Raw genomic sequence first — 20,983 nt, forward strand, 5'->3', positions numbered from 1 at the left:
GCTCTCCTCAAACCATTTGTTAACCGCGGGCACTTCTGAAGGTTCACCGGACCATGGGAATAACGGAGGTTGGTAACCAAGGATACATTGTAATGGAGTCAATTGAGTGGATGCTTGTCGGAGGGAATTCTGTGCATATTCTGCCCAGATGAGGTATGAGTGGCAGAATGTGCGCAAGAACCTACCTAGATCCTGGATCTTTCTCTCGGTTTGTCCATTGGTTTGTGGATGATACCCGGAAGACAGACTCACTGTCACATTCATGAGAGTGAAAAATGATCGCCAGACTCGGGAAATGAACTGTGGCCCTCGATCGGAGACAATGTCCTCTGGCAGACCGAAATTTCGAAAGACATGTTCCATGAGAAGCTCAGCAGTATCAAAGGCGGTTGGAAGTCCCTTTAATGGAATGAACTTGCATGCCTTCGCGAACCGATCGATGGCTAGTATTTCACTTCCTGGCTGGGAAGTGAGTGCTGAGTGGAAACAGGTGCAGGTGATCAGTAATCTGGGGACAGTGATCTTTGCGTGGTGACATGTGAGGGATCTGATTGGCTCCTGACACTAATCTAATTTGTAAAATAAATCACTCTTTTGTTTTCGATTTTCCTTTTGCCTGAGATGCATTGTCTGTGATGTGGACAAGGTCCTCCGGCCGGACCAACATGAAGACATGATGCTGAAGCAGAATCACTCTCTCACTGACCTTGATTTTGCAGTTGAACAACTCTTCTGAGTGTACAGTAACATGCTTTTGATTTAGGCTTTTTTTACTGTAACCTTTTTGTGTTTTGCAGTTGTTTCACTGTATTTTCACAGTATGCAAGTGCTGAAGACATTCAATAGTATACAATATCCGGTAACAATATGCATTTACAGTCCTGTTACCCATGTACACACTATATACTAATTATAGTAAATACAATCACTGGGTAATAACTAGGTACTAACCCTGAACCTACCCCTAGCCTATGTACTTACCTTATATTAGCCAGTACTTTCTAGGTAAGTACACTGTAAGTACACGTAAGTACTGAACTGTAAAAGGAAGCGTTACCCTATATTCAGTACAATACTATACTTGCAGTGCTTACAGTATACAATTTATTCACCTTGCCATTACTATATGTAATTGAAAAATGTTTTTACTTAGTTGCGATACATTTCTTTTTGGTAACTGCGTGTTTTGGATTCTGTTCTTAATTTTTTTATGTAGTCTAACGAATGATCTGTAGTGATCATGATAATGATTATTCTTCCTCATCATTATGGTTTTCTTCCTCAGAATCTGCTTCTTCCATGTCTCTAAACAGGTTTCAATTGTTATACAGCACCCTACAGTTCAACTAATGAAAGTTACTGTACCACACAGTACAGTACTTCAATTAATGCAATTACTTTCCACCACTGACTGGTTGTAGAGGCATGCATGTACACATTTCTATGTATGTGAAAGAAGAGGTTACACTTTGGTTTTATTTATATGGTGATAAAAAGCAGATTTTATTACATGCTTTATATTCATAGTTAAGGTAATTGTCCAGAAGTATGAAAGGTGTTACAGTCTTGTAGATTACAGTCCATCATCAGAAATGTCATAGTCACTGTCGTACTCATCAGATGATGCATTGTACAAGAAGCTCATGTTCTCTGCTCCAGACAAAACTTGCAGGTAACAGTCTCTTGCTTGCACCTTCATTTCTCTGATTTGATGCCGCTTTCTGAGGATGATGCTGTGCAGACCTTTCAAACCCTCTTCACTTAGGCCACATTGCGAATCTTAAAAGAGGAACACAAGAATATAAGACCAGCCTTAGAAACTTTATAAACAGTCATCATTGTTGTGTGTATATTTATTAGGGCTGCCCCCTAATAGCAATCTTTTGTCGGTGCAACCCTATGTTTATGTAATTTATTACAAATATATAGTTTTCATTGTCTCACTTGAAAACAAGCAGGACAGCTCTCTGAGGGTATCGGCACGAGTTGAGAGAGATTTCCAATGGTGGTCCATCTCTGCAACAAGAATCTTCTGCTCCTCCTCAAGCCTCCTTACTGACACGATGATGTCAAAAGCTCTTCTCTTTGTCCTTAGATCGACAGAGTCTGGAATGCATTTATGATAAATAAATAAATCATTAGTATTAAACATCAACCTTCAAAGAACATCTAAAATAGTTTGGGTTGCAGAATGACATTTGAAGCATTGTGGGTTATGTGTCAGTATGTATCAGATTTGTCAGAAGCAGTTAACAGACTAGTGTACATACCACTGTGTGGGAGCTGCCATGGCCAAGCTGTCTCACCAGACAGAATGGTTTCCAGGCAAAGAGTTTCTGTAATTGGAACCATTCTGTTGTATTTCTCCACAACAGATGTCAGGATTCCCTTCTCCTCCCTGATCTTGCGGCGGATTCTGGCACGACCTTTGTTGCCATCGGAATCTTTATAGAGACGCTGGGAACGTCTCTTGATACTGGCTACCAGCACCTCAATTCTGCTGGCCAAGGCATCAGCATCATTTGTAGTTGTTGTTGCAGCTGACAAGAAATAGGTGTGGTTTGCACTTTACAATACCAGTAACAATTACAATTATTTGTGACTTAATGTATTACAAGTAATCATTTCCTTACCGTCAGCCCAATCCTTTACATCATTCACCCAGTCTTCCAATTGGCTCGCTGTCACTGTCAATTGGGCTTTCATGGTCTCTAGGTTTAGTAACTGGCTTTGCAGAGCTTTTGTGGTCTACAATAACAAACAGTAGTAAGAAACAAGAACCAAATGTTCAATGCACAGCTTCATACACTGCTAACATGCAATACTGAACATGTAAAATTAATTCTACTGATGTCATAACCTTTTGATATCGGCGGGTCAGTGAGATAGCCAAATTGTTACACTTTTGCTGATTCCAGCGCATGGCCATGAGAGTCAGCATGTATGTGCGTCCTGCAAACACAGAAAATATGATGTTACCATATTCCTCCAACTTATTATGTAAGGATGTACCTGGTGCAGTATGTCACCTTACCTGCTTTTGACATATGTTTTGTGGTCACTGCAATCCTAGAGAGGAAGGCATTGCACTGTTCCACCTCCTCCCCCAGTGTTAAACCACCCCCATCCTGATATGCCCCACTCCATTTCACCTGGTTAAGAATTAAAAAAACAATAAACAAAAAAAAACCCAGATGTTTGCAGATGTTCAGTTTAGATAATGCGATTCTATCACATAGCAACATTTCCTTACCTCGCATTTAAAATCATGGGCTTTGGCATGAAATACCGAAAGGAATGGCTTCATGTTGAGAAGGTGCTGGAGCTCTGGACAGCTTTTTGCAACTCTTTGGAGGTAGGGCCAATATTTGCAGGTCACATCCATACAAAAAAAAGTTATTTGCCTACTGGCCAGCTTTTCTTGCAGGTACAGGGGATAGGCAAAAAATTCCCCCCTATACATATTTAAGGCACAGAGCAGGACTCCGTGCCGACACACCTCAAGCTCCAATCCCTCCTCGTCTACCTTGCTGGCAGATCTGTGTGAGGTCTCTATGGCTGCTGACCACTCCCCTCCACAAACACCTCTTCCACTGACCTACAATATGGAAAATGGTGTATGAAAATAAGACTCTCCTAAACAAACTCTTCGGAAAGAGGTTTTACAAGATTTTACATGTTTGGTTGTGTTGTGAATGTGGTCCACAAATCTTTTCACGTCTTCGTCCTTGGCTATGAAGACGCCTTCAAAGATGGCCTGTTCCTCAGATCTAAAAAAAACAAAAAACAACAATTGGTGATGAACAACAATTTATGATAACTTATAATCTAAGATTTCTAGGTTCACACATTAAATAGTTATGTTTTCCTATTAATACAAACACTGTGATACACAGTTTGGAGTACCTAGCAGCATTCTTGAAACGGTAATGCTTGCGGTTTCCATCAACTGAAACTGCAAGCATTTCAGGGGTGCACGCAGGACAGTTGAAGGGTTCTTCCTTGCATATTTTGTCCAACTCAAATCGCACAGCCTCCCACTCAAAAAAAACTTTTCAGAAAACTGTCTGCTGAGATCTTGCCAGTCTATTAAAAATAAGGAAACCAACAGCTAATAATGTACAACAAATACATTAGCATCAAACAGCTTATCAAACCACAACTCAAAAATATCAACAACACTGCAGGATAGATAAATTAAATACTCACACGACCAAAGCGGACAGTTCGCTGATTCAGCATTCTTAAAAATCCTTGGCAGGACAGTCCTGGTGCAGCCATCTTCATTTCTTCAAATGAAAAAAAGACATCTGTGGCATAAACTGTGGCAAATTGAAGGGTTGCAGGCCAGTAGTCACTTCTGTTTAGGTCAGAGACTCCAGAAGTCCAAGTGGCTTGGCATGCCTCACAAATTAACTCGGGAATGCTTAGATCATGTCGTCCTGTAAATATCAAAAACACATCCACTGTAATGTAAACCAGGATTTGTGTTCTTTGTACAATTTATACATTACTTTAAAAGTTTTATATCTATGTCAAACTTGTAGGGAGTCGCGTATGGATATATATTTATTTTTAAAATGCTTCTCAAACTAGACAAAATAAAGTTCTTCACATTCTTACCATTCATTGTGACCACAGCAACAGTCTTTCCTGGACTAACCCTCAATGACTCTGGTGAACAACCACAGATTTTGTCAGGCATCTCCACAGGTACAAGCCGGACTGAAAAAAGATCATATAGTACACTTGAATTCTGATCAATTTGTATTGACTGAGAAATATAAGATTGTAACAGATTGCTGAAAAAGTACTCAAGATATGCTCAAAAAGCTGACTGACACAGAGTATCCACATACATTCAAGATAAAACAATAAGGGATAAAAAGGCATACTTTAAATAATAAAGCTTATGAGGTTAACTATTCTGAAAATGATATATATGTTGTACACACAAACCAGAACTTACCACAATGGGAAAGAGCCTTATCCACCACAAAAGTTGTTGGAGGCAATGGTTGGAAGAATCCAGCAGTCATGGCATCTCTGTTGTGAAGAACATGTCTGGTGTGCATGCTGACGTCACATTCAGCACAGAAGAAGGGACGTGGTCTACAGTCACAACACCGGACAGCCGCTTGATTACTCCCACACTGTTGGCAGATGTGTGTTGCCACATGTTCTTGTGCCACAGCCGTGTTCACCAGGCGGGGTCTCTCTGCCCTCCACCTCTCTGAAAAGAGACTTTGTCGTTTGCTCCAGTTTGAGGAAGCCAGAAGAGAATCTCTTGGGGTTTCAAGAGGTGATGCTTCATCACCTGAGAATTCGCTTAGTGAGTGTTGGAGATCTTGTAGAAAACAGTCTGTAAATGGTATGGAATATTCAAAAACAATAATTTCCTTCTATATATATATTTTTTTTTTTACAATATTAAAGTGTACTCCATTTGGCTGTGAAAGGATCAGTATTCTACAAAAGTTTAAAGTAGAAACTTTTATTTACATTCTAACCCACTGTCATATATATATATATATATATATATATGTATATATACAAGGGCTAATGGTGACACAATGAAGTACACACCAACAGTCTCTGGAGTAAAGGCCACCTCACAGTTAGTGTCAGGAGCAATGAAGGGAGGATCAGTCTTCCGAATGTGATCAGCTGTAGAGGATAAAAACAACACAAATCATCATTTATAACTTGTCCCAAGGCCTGGTTGCCAGCCTAAAATGGTGCAAGCTCACTGTTTAACAGAGCTAGAGAGAAATATTTGTACACTTATTTCCCAAACCCTAATGGGGGAAGTCCAATTACTATTGGTTATCTCTAAGGTGGCAATTTCTTATGACAGTAAATGATAGAAGACAATATAAAAATATAGCTTGCTGCACCAAATGTGCAGGCTAGCAAAGTTAGCTAATTGAATTCAAGTTTTTGTCAAATTTTGTCGCATATAACGTTAATCATGTAAGATAATAGGGGAGATTTTAAGGTTTTCAGTATTACATTAGCACACAACTATTATCCAACATTATAAATGTTCAGATGAAGAACGGTGTTGCCAGTTTGGTTTGTTTTACAGCATAATTGTTTAAAACCCACGCAAAATTATATAATAAACACCCAAATAAATCTATAATTAACAATACAAATTAATTTATAACTACTACATTTTGGCTCATCACAATTTTTCAATATGAAATAAAGCAATTAATATGTATAATTAATGTAATAAGTAATGATATAACAACTTATTGACTGATTCATATATGAATTATAAAGAATGTTAGACAACATTTCTTGTCTAATTTTTTTCTAAAATGTCATTAACAATATTAACTTCTCGTTTATTGAACTGTATAAAATGAATATCACATAAAATATAGCCCATTCTGGCAACACAGATGAAGAGAATACTGCTGTAAAATGTTCAATTCTGTTTTTTCTTTAGGACCCTCAAATTTGGCAGCTTCAAAAAATACATTTATTCTTACCCCCCACCACATACACACACACACACACGCGCAAACAAAGGCACTTTTAAGAGCCATGTCCGTCTTGTTAATCTGTACTCATCAGTCTCTCTGTAGCTCTTTCGCTCTCTCGCTCTCTCTCTCTCTGTTTACATTTATATTTGTTTTATCTGTCCATCTCTTCGTTGTGAGTCTTTCTGTCTGTTTGTGTTTCTGCCCATCACAATGTCCAAGAGTGATTCAGAAATCCAAGACCATCTCATGATCTTGGATAACTTGGTTGATGACCAAGAACTGAAGGATGAGCTCCAAAGTCTTGATGACCTTCTTGGTGAGCTGCAAGATGAGGAGGCAGCAGCACCAGTGAAGACACCTGAGCCGAGGGTGGAATGGAGAAAAAGAGACATAACTGGAAATATTGTTTATGCGAGGCCAAGATCAAGCAGGAATCATTCAAATAAGGGTCAGTATTGTTTTTCATTCAAGATATATTGTAGATCTACATTGTTTAACCACTTATGAGAGTATGTGTTACAATACATGTATAGCTTGATATGGCAGGGAAACAATCAAACCAGAACCAATCATTTGATTTTTTACATAAAAAGTAGATTTAGGAAAGATATCACTAGTCTTGGATTAAGTGAAAGACACATTAAGGCTAATATTACATATTTGTGTAAAGCATAAAAAATAGTTCAATTGTGGGCTGTATTGACATTGTCAGGAAATCTTGTCAAATTGGTTATAATGTCATATGAGCTAACCTGGTTACCATCATACTAACTCTCTTTCAAGTTATTGGTTTTGGCAAGGCTGTGTTTGAAACAGTTTGTTCTTCAGAGTGTTGTCAATGGCCAACCATTCTGTTTCTTTTTAATCTGCTTCTATATAAGCATTCCTATTTGCTGTCATCATCTATATGACACCTTATATCCAGATAACCAGTGTTGTGCAAGTTACTTCCAAACTGTAATACATTATATATTACTTGTTACTGTTATTTAAAAGTAATTCATTACCTTACAATATTACTGTCTCAGAATTGTAATGCGTTACATTACTCCTGTATTACTTTTGAGTTACTTTCACCAAAATAACAATACAGGAGTAGAACTTAACATTCTAAAATAAGGCTGTAAGGATATGCCATATCCTATGAAACCGAAACGCGACACTCAGATCCACGAACCTGCAGAATCGCAACACACCCCTTCCAACTCCCAGCGTTCCCTTTCGAGAGGTCTCTCCTATTGCGTAAGTAGCTTACGCTATGGGAAAACTCCTTTTCTCGAGAATATTGAAGTCTTTATGTAAAACGCATTGCAGCTGCACAGCTGACAGCAATGAACGAAGGCAGCTCGGTCATTGGCTGTGCTGCGGCAACTTGCTCGAACCAATGACGGGGCGACTCTGAATGCGCGACCAATGAGCGCGCTTCGCGCCCGCGCGCGTCAGAGCCCGCCAAGATGGGCGTGGCCAAGAGCTATATATTGGGCGCCCCGTCATGAGAGTTCTTTAGATTTAATCTCCTTCAGCGAACACCTTCTTCGCTGGATCCTCCGGATTATTGAAGCTTCGCCGTCGAAAAGCATACCAGCGGGATTTGCTACGAGGACGTCGGCACCTTCAGCCGCCTTCTAACGCGATCCTACTGAGCCATCCGGCGTACTGCTCACGCAAGTATTTACATCTGTTCGCTCTGCGACACTTGTAAAAGAGCAAATTTTCCAAGGCGTTGTTTCAAATGCCTTCCTGCGCGTCGTGCAGAGACCTTCTCCCGGACGGGGATCGTCACATCATCTGCGCTCGCTGCCTGGGCCGGGACCACGCAGAAGCTGCTTTGACCAAGGGCGGATGCCCCGAATGTGACGACCTGGGTCTCTCCGCACTGCGGGCTCGCCTCGCCGCTTTCGCCGTGAGCGAGCCCATCGCCGCCATCCCTCTGTTCGAGCCGCGCACTAAGAAAAAGCGCCGCTCACAGAGGCTTCCTGAACCTGAGCTCAGTGACGTCACGCCGAGCCAGTCTCCGCGTGCTTCACCGCCGCTCTTGCCTTCCCCACCGCCGGTTCAGTTCACCCAGCCGGACCCACACCCCTCTAGCAGAGCGGTGGGCCTTGTGACTTTCGGCGCGTCCGAGGACGACGGGGGAATGGATGACAGCTTGTCAATCGACGCTGCATCGGACGACTGGCCGGGCTCCACTCTCGACCCCGCCCCGTCGACGCTAGCTAGCGCGAGCGGGGGCTCCACCATGGATAGCGAGATTATCCGCGTTCTCTCTAAGGCCGTGGAAGACCTCGGGCTCGATTGGTCTTCTCCCGAAGAACCAACCCGGAGCCGACTGGATGAGTGGTTTCTGCAGGGGCGCCAGCAGGCCCCTCGGCAAAGGCCTTCTCCCTTCTTCCCGGAAGTTCACGACGAACTCACCAAGTCGTGGAAAGCCCCCCACTCTGCGCGCCTAAAGCCTTCTTTTTCTTCCTCGCTCTCCTCTGTGGACGGCGCGAAGGAAAGAGGCTACGAGGGAACACCGCCCCTCGAGGAGGCCGTGGCCAATCATCTCTGCCCGCCCTCCACCACCGGATGGAAAGCCAAAGCTTCCCACCCCTCGAAGCCCTGCCGCACTACTTCAGCTCTCGCCGGTCGCGCCTACGCCGCCGCCGGCCAAGCTGCATCAGCGCTTCACTCTATGCCGGTACTTCAAGTGTTCCAAGCCAAGCTTCTCCGCTCTATGGACGAGTCTGGCCCCGAACCCGAAGCCTTTAAGGACCTACGCAGCGCGACTGACATAGCCCTGCGAGCCACGAAGGCCACCGCCCAGTCTATCGGCCGTGCCATGGCTAATTTGACTGTTCTCGAGCGCCATCTGTGGTTGACTCTGACTGAGATGAAGGACGCGGATAAGGTGCCATTTCTCGACGCGCCTATCTCCACCAGCGGGCTGTTTGGACCGGCGGTTAAGGGTTTCGCCGAACGGTTCACTGAGGCCCAGAATGCTTCACAAGCTATGCGGCATTTCCTGCCCAAGCGCTCCAGCTCATCGCAGAGCAGACAGAGGCCGCCGCAGCCGCAGCGGGCTAGAACAGCCCCCACCGCCTCTCAGCCCGCGCCTCAGGCTGACGCTCGACGCCGCTCGCGCTCTCACAACCGCAAGCCGCCTTCTGAGCGACGGGGTCCTCGGCCCAAGATTGTGCTGAACCCCGAGCCTCGAAAGCCGTCCTAGCCACAAGAATGAAAAGAGAGAGTGCGTGTCTCGCAAAAGCCGGACCACTCTCTCTGCAAAAGCTCAAGCATTACCCAGTCCCCTTACAGGCGGCTGGATATGTTCATACAGCAGTCAATGGGCCAGTCACAGAGCTCGCTCACCTGCAAACAAACGCCGTTTTTACGGCGACGCACAGAAAACACAAAAAGAGTCTTTTTCTGCCTGTGTCACTAAGGGTTCACATGTCCACAAGGTGTGCATTCCCAGATACTGTCAAAACAGTGCCAAATTCATTCCCAGCTCAAGCTGCGCACCCCATGAATGTAGATCACGTGCCTACGGTCATGTACGCACCACTACACACAAGCACTGTTCACACAGTTATAAATTCATCCCCAGTAAAAGCGGGAAACATTATAAAAGTGACGCGTGTGCCTACCACTGTTTATGCACCCCCACTTATAAACACTGTCCTTACAGTGTCAAACACAACCCCAGCCCAGGCTGCGAGTTTTACAGACACAGCGCGCGCTGCTGTAATCACACACGCGCCCATTCACTCAGCTGCTCAGCGCGCGCCCGCGCCTCTGAGAGCTATGAGCTCAGGCGATTCGCTGGCCGGGTCCCTGCGTCACAGCGGCCCGCCCCTAGCCTGTATTCAGCCCATATCTGTACACGCAGCGGCATGGGAAAATATTCCAGATATGCCGAAATGGGTATTGAATATAGTAAAGCACGGATACTCGCTCCAGTTCGCTCGCAGACCACCACGTTTTACGACTGTGGTCGAGACGAAAGTGAGAAAAGAGTGCTCACATGTTCTACGCACCGAGGTGCGCAAACTAATAGAAAAGGGCGCTGTGGAAACTGTTCCCCCCTCTCTGAGCGAGGCAGGTTTTTACAGCCGCTATTTTCTCGTCCCGAAAAAGGATGGCGGTCTCCGCCCCATCCTAGATCTCAGACACCTGAACAAAGCACTAATGATTCGCTCGTTCAGAATGTTAACAACCAAGCATATCCTCGCGCAAGTACGCCCAGGAGATTGGTTTCTCTCAGTGGATCTGAAAGATGCTTACTTTCACATTCCAATAGCGCCTCATCACAGGCCGTTTCTGAGATTCGCTTTCGAGGGACAGTCGTACCAGTACACAGTACTTCCGTTCGGCCTGTCCCTGGCTCCCCGTACATTCACGAAATGTATGGATGCAGCACTTTCCCCCCTAAGGCGAAGGGGAGTGCGAATACTGAATTATCTCGACGATTGGCTGATTCTAGCACAATCAGAGAGTCAGTTAATAACACACAGATCTTGGATTATCAGCCATTTAGAATGCCTGGGTCTAAGAATCAATTTTGCAAAAAGCATACTATCTCCCAGCCAGAGGATTTCTTTCCTGGGAATAGTTCTAGACTCGATGCAAATGACAGCGCGTCTCTCATCAGAGCGCGCGCTCACCATCCGGCGCCTTGCAACATCATTCAGGGCGGGCGCGCTCGCTCCCGTCAAGCGGTTTCAGAGGATGCTCGGTCTCATGGCCTCAGCATCGGCCGTACTCCAGCTAGGATTGTTGCATATGCGCCCTCTCCAACGCTGGCTCAAGAGCCGCGTCCCTACTCACGCGTGGCGTTCGGGCCACCTTTTAATCAGAGCGAACCACGGCTGTATAAAAGCCCTGACGCACTGGAAAGCCGCCGACTGGTACCAGTCAGGCGTGAGTCTGGGTGTGAACACAAGGAGAAAGATGATAACGACAGATGCCTCCAAAATAGGTTGGGGGGCCCTTTACGAGGGCAGGCCTGTCTCCGGCTTTTGGTCAAACCCGGAGAAGCGCCTACACATAAACTGTCTGGAAATGAAAGCGGTCGCTTTGGCTCTCAGAGCCCTGCTCCCACAGCTGAGAAACGAACACGTCTTGGTCCGAACGGACAACATGACGGTAGTATCGTACATAAATCGCCAGGGTGGACTCAGGTCGAGCTCCATGCATTCAATGGCCAGGAGACTCATTTTATGGTCCCAGCACAACTTGCGCTCGCTGAGAGCAGCGCATGTGCCAGGTGCCTTGAACCAGGGGGCGGACATGCTATCCAGAGACAAAATTCTCCCAGGAGAATGGGCTCTCAACCCGCTGACGATTCACTGGTTATGGAAAACCTTTGGCAAAGCGGAGATCGACCTCTTCGCCTCCAAGGAGAACGCGCACTGCCCTCTTTTCTTCACGAAAAGCATGGATGCGCTCGCCCAGAGCTGGCCGAGCCGTCCCTTATATGCCTTTCCCCCGATCGCGATGCTACCGCAGGTCATCAGTCGGGTCAGAGAGGAGAAAGACGCAGTGCTGCTGATAGCCCCACTCTGGAAGAACCAAACATGGTTTCCAGATCTGATGCAAATGCAATCTGCACCACGGCCGATTCCACTGAGGCCAGACCTCCTCAGTCAGGCCAACGGGATGATATTTCATCCCCGCCCCGATCTGTGGGCCCTTCATGCATGGCCCCTCAACGGGTTCCCAGGAACCTCACGAGCGGAGCACTAAAAACCGTCGCTGAGGCGCGGGCGCCCTCCACGAGACGCTTATATGCCCAGAAATGGAAAGTGTTCAGTGTCTGGTGTAATGCCAAGGGCCTGAACCCTGAAACATGCGAGATTACGAACGTACTCGCTTTTCTACAAGGGCTTCTGGAGGCGGGCCGCGCCCCCTCCACGCTCAAAGTATATGTGGCGGCCATCACAGCATCACACGACCCTGTAATGGAACGTCCATTGGGAAGAAACGACCTAATTATTCGTTTCCTAAGGGGCGCTAGGAGGATGAACCCTTCACGCCCCCCCCTCAGTGCCGATCTGGGACCTAGCTACTGTCCTAGACGCTCTTAAAGGGCCTCCGTTCGAACCACTCCGAACCGTGCACCTTAAACAGCTCTCGCTCAAGACTGCGCTCTTGCTGGCACTCGCCTCGGTCAAGAGAGTGGGCGACCTGCACGCGCTTTCGACAAGCGCTGCCTGCCTAGAATTCGGACCTAACGACTGCAGGGTCGTCCTTAGACCGAAACATGGGTATATTCCTAAAGTGCTCACCACTCCCTTCAGAGCACAGGTTATCTCCCTAACTGCGCTATCGTCCCCAGCAGACGAACACGACGCTAATCTACTCTGCCCCGTTAGGGCTCTCAGAGTGTATTTGGAGTGTTCTGCCCTATTCAGACAGACAGAACAACTGTTTGTATGCTTTGGCGGCCGTACGAAAGGTTCCGCCGTTTCAAAGCAGAGAAGCGCTGGCTTATGAAGCTAAGGGACTTCAATGCCCCTGGGGAGTCAAAGCACACTCCACCAGGAGTGTGGCTTCTTCCTGGGCATGGTCGAGCGGGATACCGATCGAGGATATTTGTGCGGCGGCAGGCTGGGCCTCACCGTCCACATTTATCAGGTTCTACAACCTACAGGTCCCGACACTGCATTCCAATGTACTATCAGCATGATGCTAGTTGAACTACGAGTTTGTATCTAGATTATGTATGTGCTTGTGTCTCACTGAGCGCCTTCTAGCCGCTCTGTATTCTTTCCCACATATAAAGCTCGCCTCTGCCGGCTAGTTGGATGATAACTTTGCTTTTTTAGCTCAGGCACCTGCCTCTGGCTATCATAAGGCGAAGTTCAGCACGCACGGCGTTTTGCATGGTGTTCCCATAGCGTAAGCTACTTACGCAATAGGAGAGACCTCTCGAAAGGGAACGACTCGGTTACTAACGTAACCTCGGTTCCCTGAGAGGAGGGAACGAGTATTGCGTAAGCTGCCGTGCTTGTGCTTGGTTAGTTCGCTTCAGTCGTTTTAACCTAAAGAACTCTCATGATGGGGCGCCCAATATATAGCTCTTGGCCACGCCCATCTTGGCGGGCTCTGACGCGCGCGGGCGCGAAGCGCGCTCATTGGTCGCGCATTCAGAGTCGCCCCGTCATTGGTTCGAGCAAGTTGCCGCAGCACAGCCAATGACCGAGCTGCCTTCGTTCATTGCTGTCAGCTGTGCAGCTGCAATGCGTTTTACATAAAGACTTCAATATTCTCGAGAAAAGGAGTTTTCCCATAGCGTAAGCTACTTACGCAATACTCGTTCCCTCCTCTCAGGGAACCGAGGTTACGTTAGTAACCGAGTCGTTATCCTTCCCGTCCAGATCCAATGCTACCACATCTTTAAATTACTATTAGTATTATCTGAAGTTAACTTAACATTATAAAATACGTAGACCTACACCACAAAACTAGTTGAGGATAAATTATTTAAAATTTGGGAATTCCAGCGTTATGGACATGACATTTGCAGTCAAAACTTGAAATATAAATTCTCAGAAAATGCATTAATACCAAAATATTGAAACGTCTGTTTATCCATAGGCTCCTCCCTGAAAGGAGTCCAGACATTAGAAAAATATCAGTCTACACATGCGTTTTATATTTAATATTATGGAAATAGACAGTCATGCGTGACAAAAAAATCTTTAACTTTTAGGAGGCAACGATTATTTTTTTTAATTATTTTTATTCTGTGAATTACACTGCGCAAATCGGATAAAGAAGGGTTGGCTCTCCACAGAACATAAAATATTCATGTTATTTTATTTTCCGTGTTCCCATTTATGAGGAAAAAACAATGTTACAGACGTGACAGTTCTCCGTTACGGACGCGACCGCTCTGAAGCGGCACTAAAAGACTGCTTTAAAACTTTCACAGAGACCTTACACACACAAAGCCTTTCTTTAAAGTGAATTTCGTTTTGTATTAATTGTATCTTAATTTTAACCAGTTTCGTCAACCAACTGCCTGGATTTAAGCGCGTGAACTGGAGCGCGTCTCATAAATGAACCGAAACTCAGCGTATAGGCTATAGCCTATTCACGGACTTGAAAAATATATCTATATTGAAATGTCTACTTGTAAACAGAACAATTCAAAACGAAAGAAAACAGACTGCTCTCTGCTTATGAAATGAAATGTGCATTTCTCTCTGGTGCATTCACTAGGCTACTGCGAAGATCGCGAGTCAGCATCGTCAACTTCATCTTGACTTTATTAATAGACAATTAAAATGTCTCCTTGCTATATTTGACATATTCATAATCATTGCTTTTGCCGGTTCTTTGTGACAGCTTTTAGGTGCTTTATCGGCAGCGCCGCCGCCCTTACATGAACGCGTCACCACCGCATCAAAAACATGATTGCGTGACGAAAACATGAAAAATACCACATAAACATAGCCTAAATGTTTAGAAAGAAAACACAGAACGAATAGCCTAATGCTCATACGTCCATCTCGCGAATGTATAGTCTTCTTCATGCCATCTTTACCATTAGCCGCTTTTCCACTGGCGAGCACAGAAGCCGAAATCATACCTCACGGCACTTCTGTAAAAAATAAATCGCTATACAAATATATCAGACGCTGCCATTTAGTCTTTATTTACAGACTTGGACACCACACGCGGCTATTGACTGACCACGAACAGTTAATTTAGCCTACTTGCATTTTTCATTCGTTACCCAGCGAGCAAAAAGTCGTCTAGAACACATCTAAAAGACGTAATTGTTAGACATCCAAAAGACGTCCTCACAGGAGCCAGAATGAAAGTTTTTTATACGTCTTTTCAGGACATTGTTTAGACGTCAATTAAAGACGTGCTATAGACGTAATTGTTAGACATCCAAAAGACGTCCTCACAGGAGCCAGAATGAAAGTTTTTTATACGTATTTTCAGGACATTGTTTAGACGTCAATTAAAGACGTCTAAAAGACGTAATTGTTAGACATCCAAAAGACGTCCTCACAGGAGCCAGAATGAAAGTTTTTTATACGTCTTTTCAGGACATTGTTTAGACGTCAATTAAAGACGTGCTATAGACGTAATTGTTAGACATCCAAAAGACGTCCTCACAGGAGCCAGAATGAAGGTTTTTATACGTCTTTTCAGGATATTGTTTGGACGTCAATTAAAGACGTGCTATAGACGTAATTTTTAGACATCCAGAAGACGTCCTCATAGGAGCCAGAATGAAGGTTTTTATACGTCTTTTCAGGACATTGTTTAGACGTCAATTAAAGACGTGCTACAGACATAATTGTTAAGACATCTAAAGGCAGCCAGAATAAAAGTTGTATTAGACACATTTTCTGTAGTAGAAATGTCAAAGACTGTTCAAGACCCATACTGACATGGTAATCCCATCTGTGCATATTTGCAAGGATCCTACTTTAAAAAATGTTTACTTCAAAACAGTGTCAGTGAGTTAGTTTTCACTGAGAAAACCCCAATTACTCATTGTTAATGGTTGTCGTGTCATGAAATTGCAGACACGCAGACCTAAATTATATTTTAAAGAATATTGATAATATTGAATATTCAATTGAATAACTGTGTAGTGTATATACTAGTCTTGCATTTTTATATCTTATCAATATAATTGTAATAAACTGCTTACCATTTTCCTGTAAACCAAACTGATCACTCCAAGAAATCAATTATTTAAATCTCAAAATATATTTTTATTACCAATTTTACACAAACTTAAAACCAGAACAGTAAAGTATAAATTAACACGATAACATAATAAAACTTAAAAGCCAGAACAGTAAAGTTTAAGGGTGTCACGATTTTGATTTTAAATCGAAATCGATTGAAATTAATTCACAATCTCGAACATCGAATTAAAAAATGGAATTGTTGATGCTGCCATGCCCCCATGTCACGTCCGGTCGGCGTGCCAAGCCGAAAAAACACGCGTGTTGAAGTGCTGGAAGTTTTTTGTATTTCCAGTGAGTTATGTTGACAACGTTCGCGCTTCAAAAAAGCCACAGTTTGCAGACATCCCAAGTCTCCCGCATATTGATAGCAGCTCCCTGATGCCTGCAAATTAATTAAAACTCCCGGAATCTAGAGTGAGCGAGCATGAGAGACAGAAAAAACTGTGCTCCAAACCGTATAGCGCGCCCACGGCAGAGAGGGAGAGAGCGAGAGACCTTGCGCGTGCGCCTCATGAAGCGCATGTAAGACAGAGAGCATCCTGATTGGCCGGTTTCGGCTTTAAAAAAATAAATGTAAAAAAATCAAGAATCGAATCGAACCGTGACCTTTGAATCGAAAATGTAATCGAAGATTTGGAGAATCGTGACACCCCTAGTAAAGTTATAAATAAAATAAACAATTTAAAAAATGTGGCTGCTATAAGGTCCACAATAGGCACAATAAGGCTATTCATTTATAGCCACCACCAAACAGGCATGTTTCAGATGATGAGATGCAGCAGACTTTATTTGGGCCTCTGTAGCAGCTGGGTCCCATTTCATGACAGCAGCTACAATCAAAGCAAAAAAATCCACATGTAAAATAAATAAATACAAATGCCACTGTTGTGGTTTAGCTTGCAGCAGCGATGCATAGTATACATAGATGAAAATTCGAGTACTCGAATCAATTAAATGAAATCGCTATTAAATCACAAATCAAGTCAAATTACATCGAGCCTGATATTAAGCATTCCACACACACACACAAACACATATATATTAGGGCTGTAGTCAACCAAAGAAATCCTTAGTCGACCAAAAGTCCTGTCCTGCGCAACGATCAGTCGACTGAAATAAATAAATAAATAAATAAATAAACCGCGATGTTTTGCATTTTGATTGAACATTTATTAAACAATTGTCATAGAGCATTTATAAAACAACAACGAAAAAACATCAATAATACATAAAACTATAATAATAATAATACAATTCTTTGAAAATTAAGTGATTTTTTTTTAACTGCAAAGTGAGGAGCTCTGTCCTAGGTCTATAGTGACAGTCACAATCGCGCACCTGACCACACCACACACTACAAAAAATATTACTTTTAGCAGCCAAATAATGAAAAATCCTAACAAAACAAAAGCTCTCGTTTATACAGGCTGTATATTCTTCTTTACATTCGAAGCTTTGGGTTAACTTTTGTCCAGCCGATCTAGGCGTTTTAAAACAAACACACAAAAAACCCAAATAGCCTAAAAAACAATCCTAATAATAATAGTCTGTATTAGGAAGGCATATAGTTTTATTTTCGTTTTGTTACATTATTTAGGCTATTTTCAAACGTGTCAAGTGTACAAATAAAAACATAAGAAAACACAATCTATTGAGTCAGCATAATAAAGCCGTTAAAGGGCCTGCTCACATATTGCGCCTTTTGTGCGCTCAAGTTCGTTATTTCAAATGTAGGCCCATGGTATGTGCGCTCATAATGGAAGCTCGTTCTTTTCCAAGCGCCTCCGCGCCGCAGCAGCACTGCAGCCAGCCACAGGTGCGGTTCCCGAGTGTTCTACGTGTGTGCGCTAAACTGTCGCGCTGTTACAAAATAGCCTAAATTACAGCATTTAAAGTTGGGGATAAAACATAGGCTAATTAATACAGTAATATATAACTGCTTATAAAGGAATAAATATCAAGGAGTAAATCAATGAAAATTTATTTCTATTGGTAAAAAAAAAAAAAAAAATGCAACTGGTCGACCAATGAGAATGTCAGTCGACCAAGACGGCATCGACCGATTAGTCGACTAAACGACTAAAGTTGACAGCCCTAATATATATATATATATATTAGGGCTGACTTCTAATAGTCGAGGATTCGATTCGGAGAGGTCTGATTCGACTATGAACCTCATAGTCGAATAGTAGGGAAGTGTTATGTAACCAGGGGTGTGACAATTATTATATAACCGTGAGAACAACAGTTATAGTTATAACTAGAGCCCGACCGATATGGATTTTTGGGGGCCGATGCCGATACCGATATTAGGGAGTAAAAAAAGCCCGATACCGATATATCGGCCGATATTATTTATGTGTATATTATAATACAGTAACAATATTATTTATGTGTATTATAGTACAGTATACCAGTCAAAAGTTTGGACACTTTCCTATTGGTGTGTACAAACTTTTGATGGGTACTTTACACAGTAGCTATAAACAGAATAAATATATTTTATAAACACGTTTTGCAATGATCACTCAAATGTGGTAATCAAACACTTGTGTGACACAGATATGTAATGGAGGCAGGGGGAATGATAGAATGAGAATTATACAGCTGAGCTGTAACCAAACTAGTTTGCATTGCATGTTATATTATATTATATTATATTATATTATAAATACTGTTGCATAATCTTCACTAACGACGACTTTGTCTTTTAATTTAGTCATAACTTGTATCAATAAATATATAAAAAGTGTCACTGACAAAACCTTATTATCTTCTATTTTTACTCTTAATTCCTCTAATCTCTACCAGTGGAGGAAGAACTCAGATCTTTTTACTAAAGTAAAATGAATAATATCATAATGAAAACGTTTTTAATTACATATGTACAGTACTTTTATACTATTTTAAATAATTAGTAAGCAAAATGTACTAAACGTGAAACTAGGCTACTCTTAATGCAAAATGGCCCTATATAAAGTGTTATAATTATATACATTTTTGGAATATTGCTTGATGTTGTAACGTAGCGTTATCAGGCAGAATGAGCTTTAACACTGTGTCTACACCGGACGCGGCCGTTACTGCTCGCGAGATCTACAACAGCTGTTTACCCTAGACAAAGCAGAATCAGTTTACTGTCGGAGATCGCTCGCGCCACGCATTTTAATCAATGTTTCATCAACCAATTGCCTTAATAAATAAGAAGGCCTAAATATAGCAGACAATATAATCAGGACTTCTCAGCTGCGCGCTTGCAATAGTCACAAGCTCACACAATACGTGACAGAGGCTTGTAGCAGAGAAATCAATTCTGTGAATTACACTGCGCAAATCACAAGTAGGCTACTACCCACCGGATGAAGAAGGGTTGGCTCTCAGTCTCCACAGGCTACATAAAATATTCATTTTATTTTATTTTATTTTTCGTGTTTGCATTTATGAGGAAAAAACAATGTTACAGACGCGACAGTTCAGCACTACGGACGTGAGCGCTCTGAAAGCGGCACTAATGCTTTGAAACTTTCACATAGACATCAAACAGAAAGCACAAAACCTTTCGTTTCAAAGTGAATTTCGTTTTGTATTAATTGTATCTTAATTTTAATCAATGTTTCATCAGCCATTTGCCTGGATTTAATTTATAAGAAGTAAATTTAGCAGACGATAGATAATCTCGACACGGAGGCGCCTGCGGGTGAACTGGAGCTCGTCTCATGAACCGAAACTCAGCGTATAGACCTGAGAATTGAAATATATCTATATTGAAATGTCTACTTTTAAACAGAACAATTCAAAACGAAAGACAGACAGACTCATGTAATCGTATGAAATGTGCATTTCTCTCTGGCGCGCGCTCACTGAAGATCGCGAGTCAGCATCGTCAACTTCATCTTTGGCTGACACTGACTGAAAACACTTGTTTATTAATAAACAATTAAAATGTCTCCTTGCTATATTTGTTGTATTCATAATCATTATTTTTGCCAGTTCTTGTGACAGCTTTTAGGTGCTTTATTGGCAGCGCCACCCTTACATGAATCACCGTACCCGCATTTTTTAAAATATTCATTTATCGGCCATTATAAATGCCGATACCGATAGTTAGGAAAATGCCTAAAATCGGCCGATAACATCGGCCCGCCGATATATCGGTCGGGCTCTAGTTATAACCGCCAAAACCGTGCTATTAAAATATTTTTTACAAACATTTTTTATCATAGAGAATGTTTAAATACTAATATCATCTTACTAGGGAAACGGAGGCGGAGTTAGTGGTGCGATCGGAGGCTGAATGCTGGAGATGATTCGGGAGAGGTCTGTGCACCTTTACCGATCAGAGCGCGCGCTGACACGGAGTAAAGCCTTGTTTATACTCGACGCGTCCGCACGAGCGCGAAGGTGCGGACGGCAAAAAATTACGCATTGGGTGCGCAAGACCCCATTTCGCTTGGCTGTGTGCACAGCTTTTTTTGTAACAGCGCGCGCGACGCCGCATCCGAGGATGAACGACTTCAAGCCGAATCTGCCCGAGCATGTAGGCTACGTCTCACCGCACCGGCACGCAGTTTGCGTGTCTAAATTCCAAAGTTCAATGCAAAGTTTTTTTGTTAAGGTTTTGTTTACTGTGTGTGATTTACTGTGTGTTCATTGCAACGTTTTTTTGTTAAGGATTAATTTAATGGAAAGCACATTCACTTCTAGTTGTCTTGCTGTTCATTTTAAATAAACGTAGAGCGAGTTGTCCTATAACAGACGAACAGTTATTCAACCAAACATCTAGCT

At 43.0% G+C, this 20,983-nt stretch overlaps 1 protein-coding gene across 1 annotated transcript; it reads right to left on the minus strand.

The window, feature by feature from the left end:
• Positions 1 to 1,473: 1,473 nt before the first annotated feature.
• Positions 1,474 to 5,155, minus strand: LOC143720498 (uncharacterized). Its single transcript, XM_077209956.1, has 12 exons — positions 4,970 to 5,155; positions 4,624 to 4,725; positions 4,210 to 4,442; positions 3,907 to 4,086; positions 3,677 to 3,770; positions 3,254 to 3,598; positions 3,035 to 3,152; positions 2,861 to 2,952; positions 2,634 to 2,748; positions 2,271 to 2,540; positions 1,945 to 2,106; positions 1,474 to 1,779 (listed from the first exon to the last, which is right to left on the minus strand). The coding sequence occupies exons 4-12, from the start codon at positions 3,963 to 3,965 to the stop codon at positions 1,574 to 1,576; spliced, it is 1,461 nt and encodes a 486-aa protein (XP_077066071.1). The 5' UTR covers positions 3,966 to 4,086; positions 4,210 to 4,442; positions 4,624 to 4,725; positions 4,970 to 5,155; the 3' UTR covers positions 1,474 to 1,573.
• Positions 5,156 to 20,983: the final 15,828 nt, after the last annotated feature.

Source organism: Siphateles boraxobius, unplaced genomic scaffold (genome assembly GCF_051911475.1).
Source record: "Siphateles boraxobius isolate OS27281-9 unplaced genomic scaffold, OSU_SipBor_1 65, whole genome shotgun sequence".
NCBI lineage: Eukaryota > Metazoa > Chordata > Actinopteri > Cypriniformes > Leuciscidae > Siphateles > Siphateles boraxobius.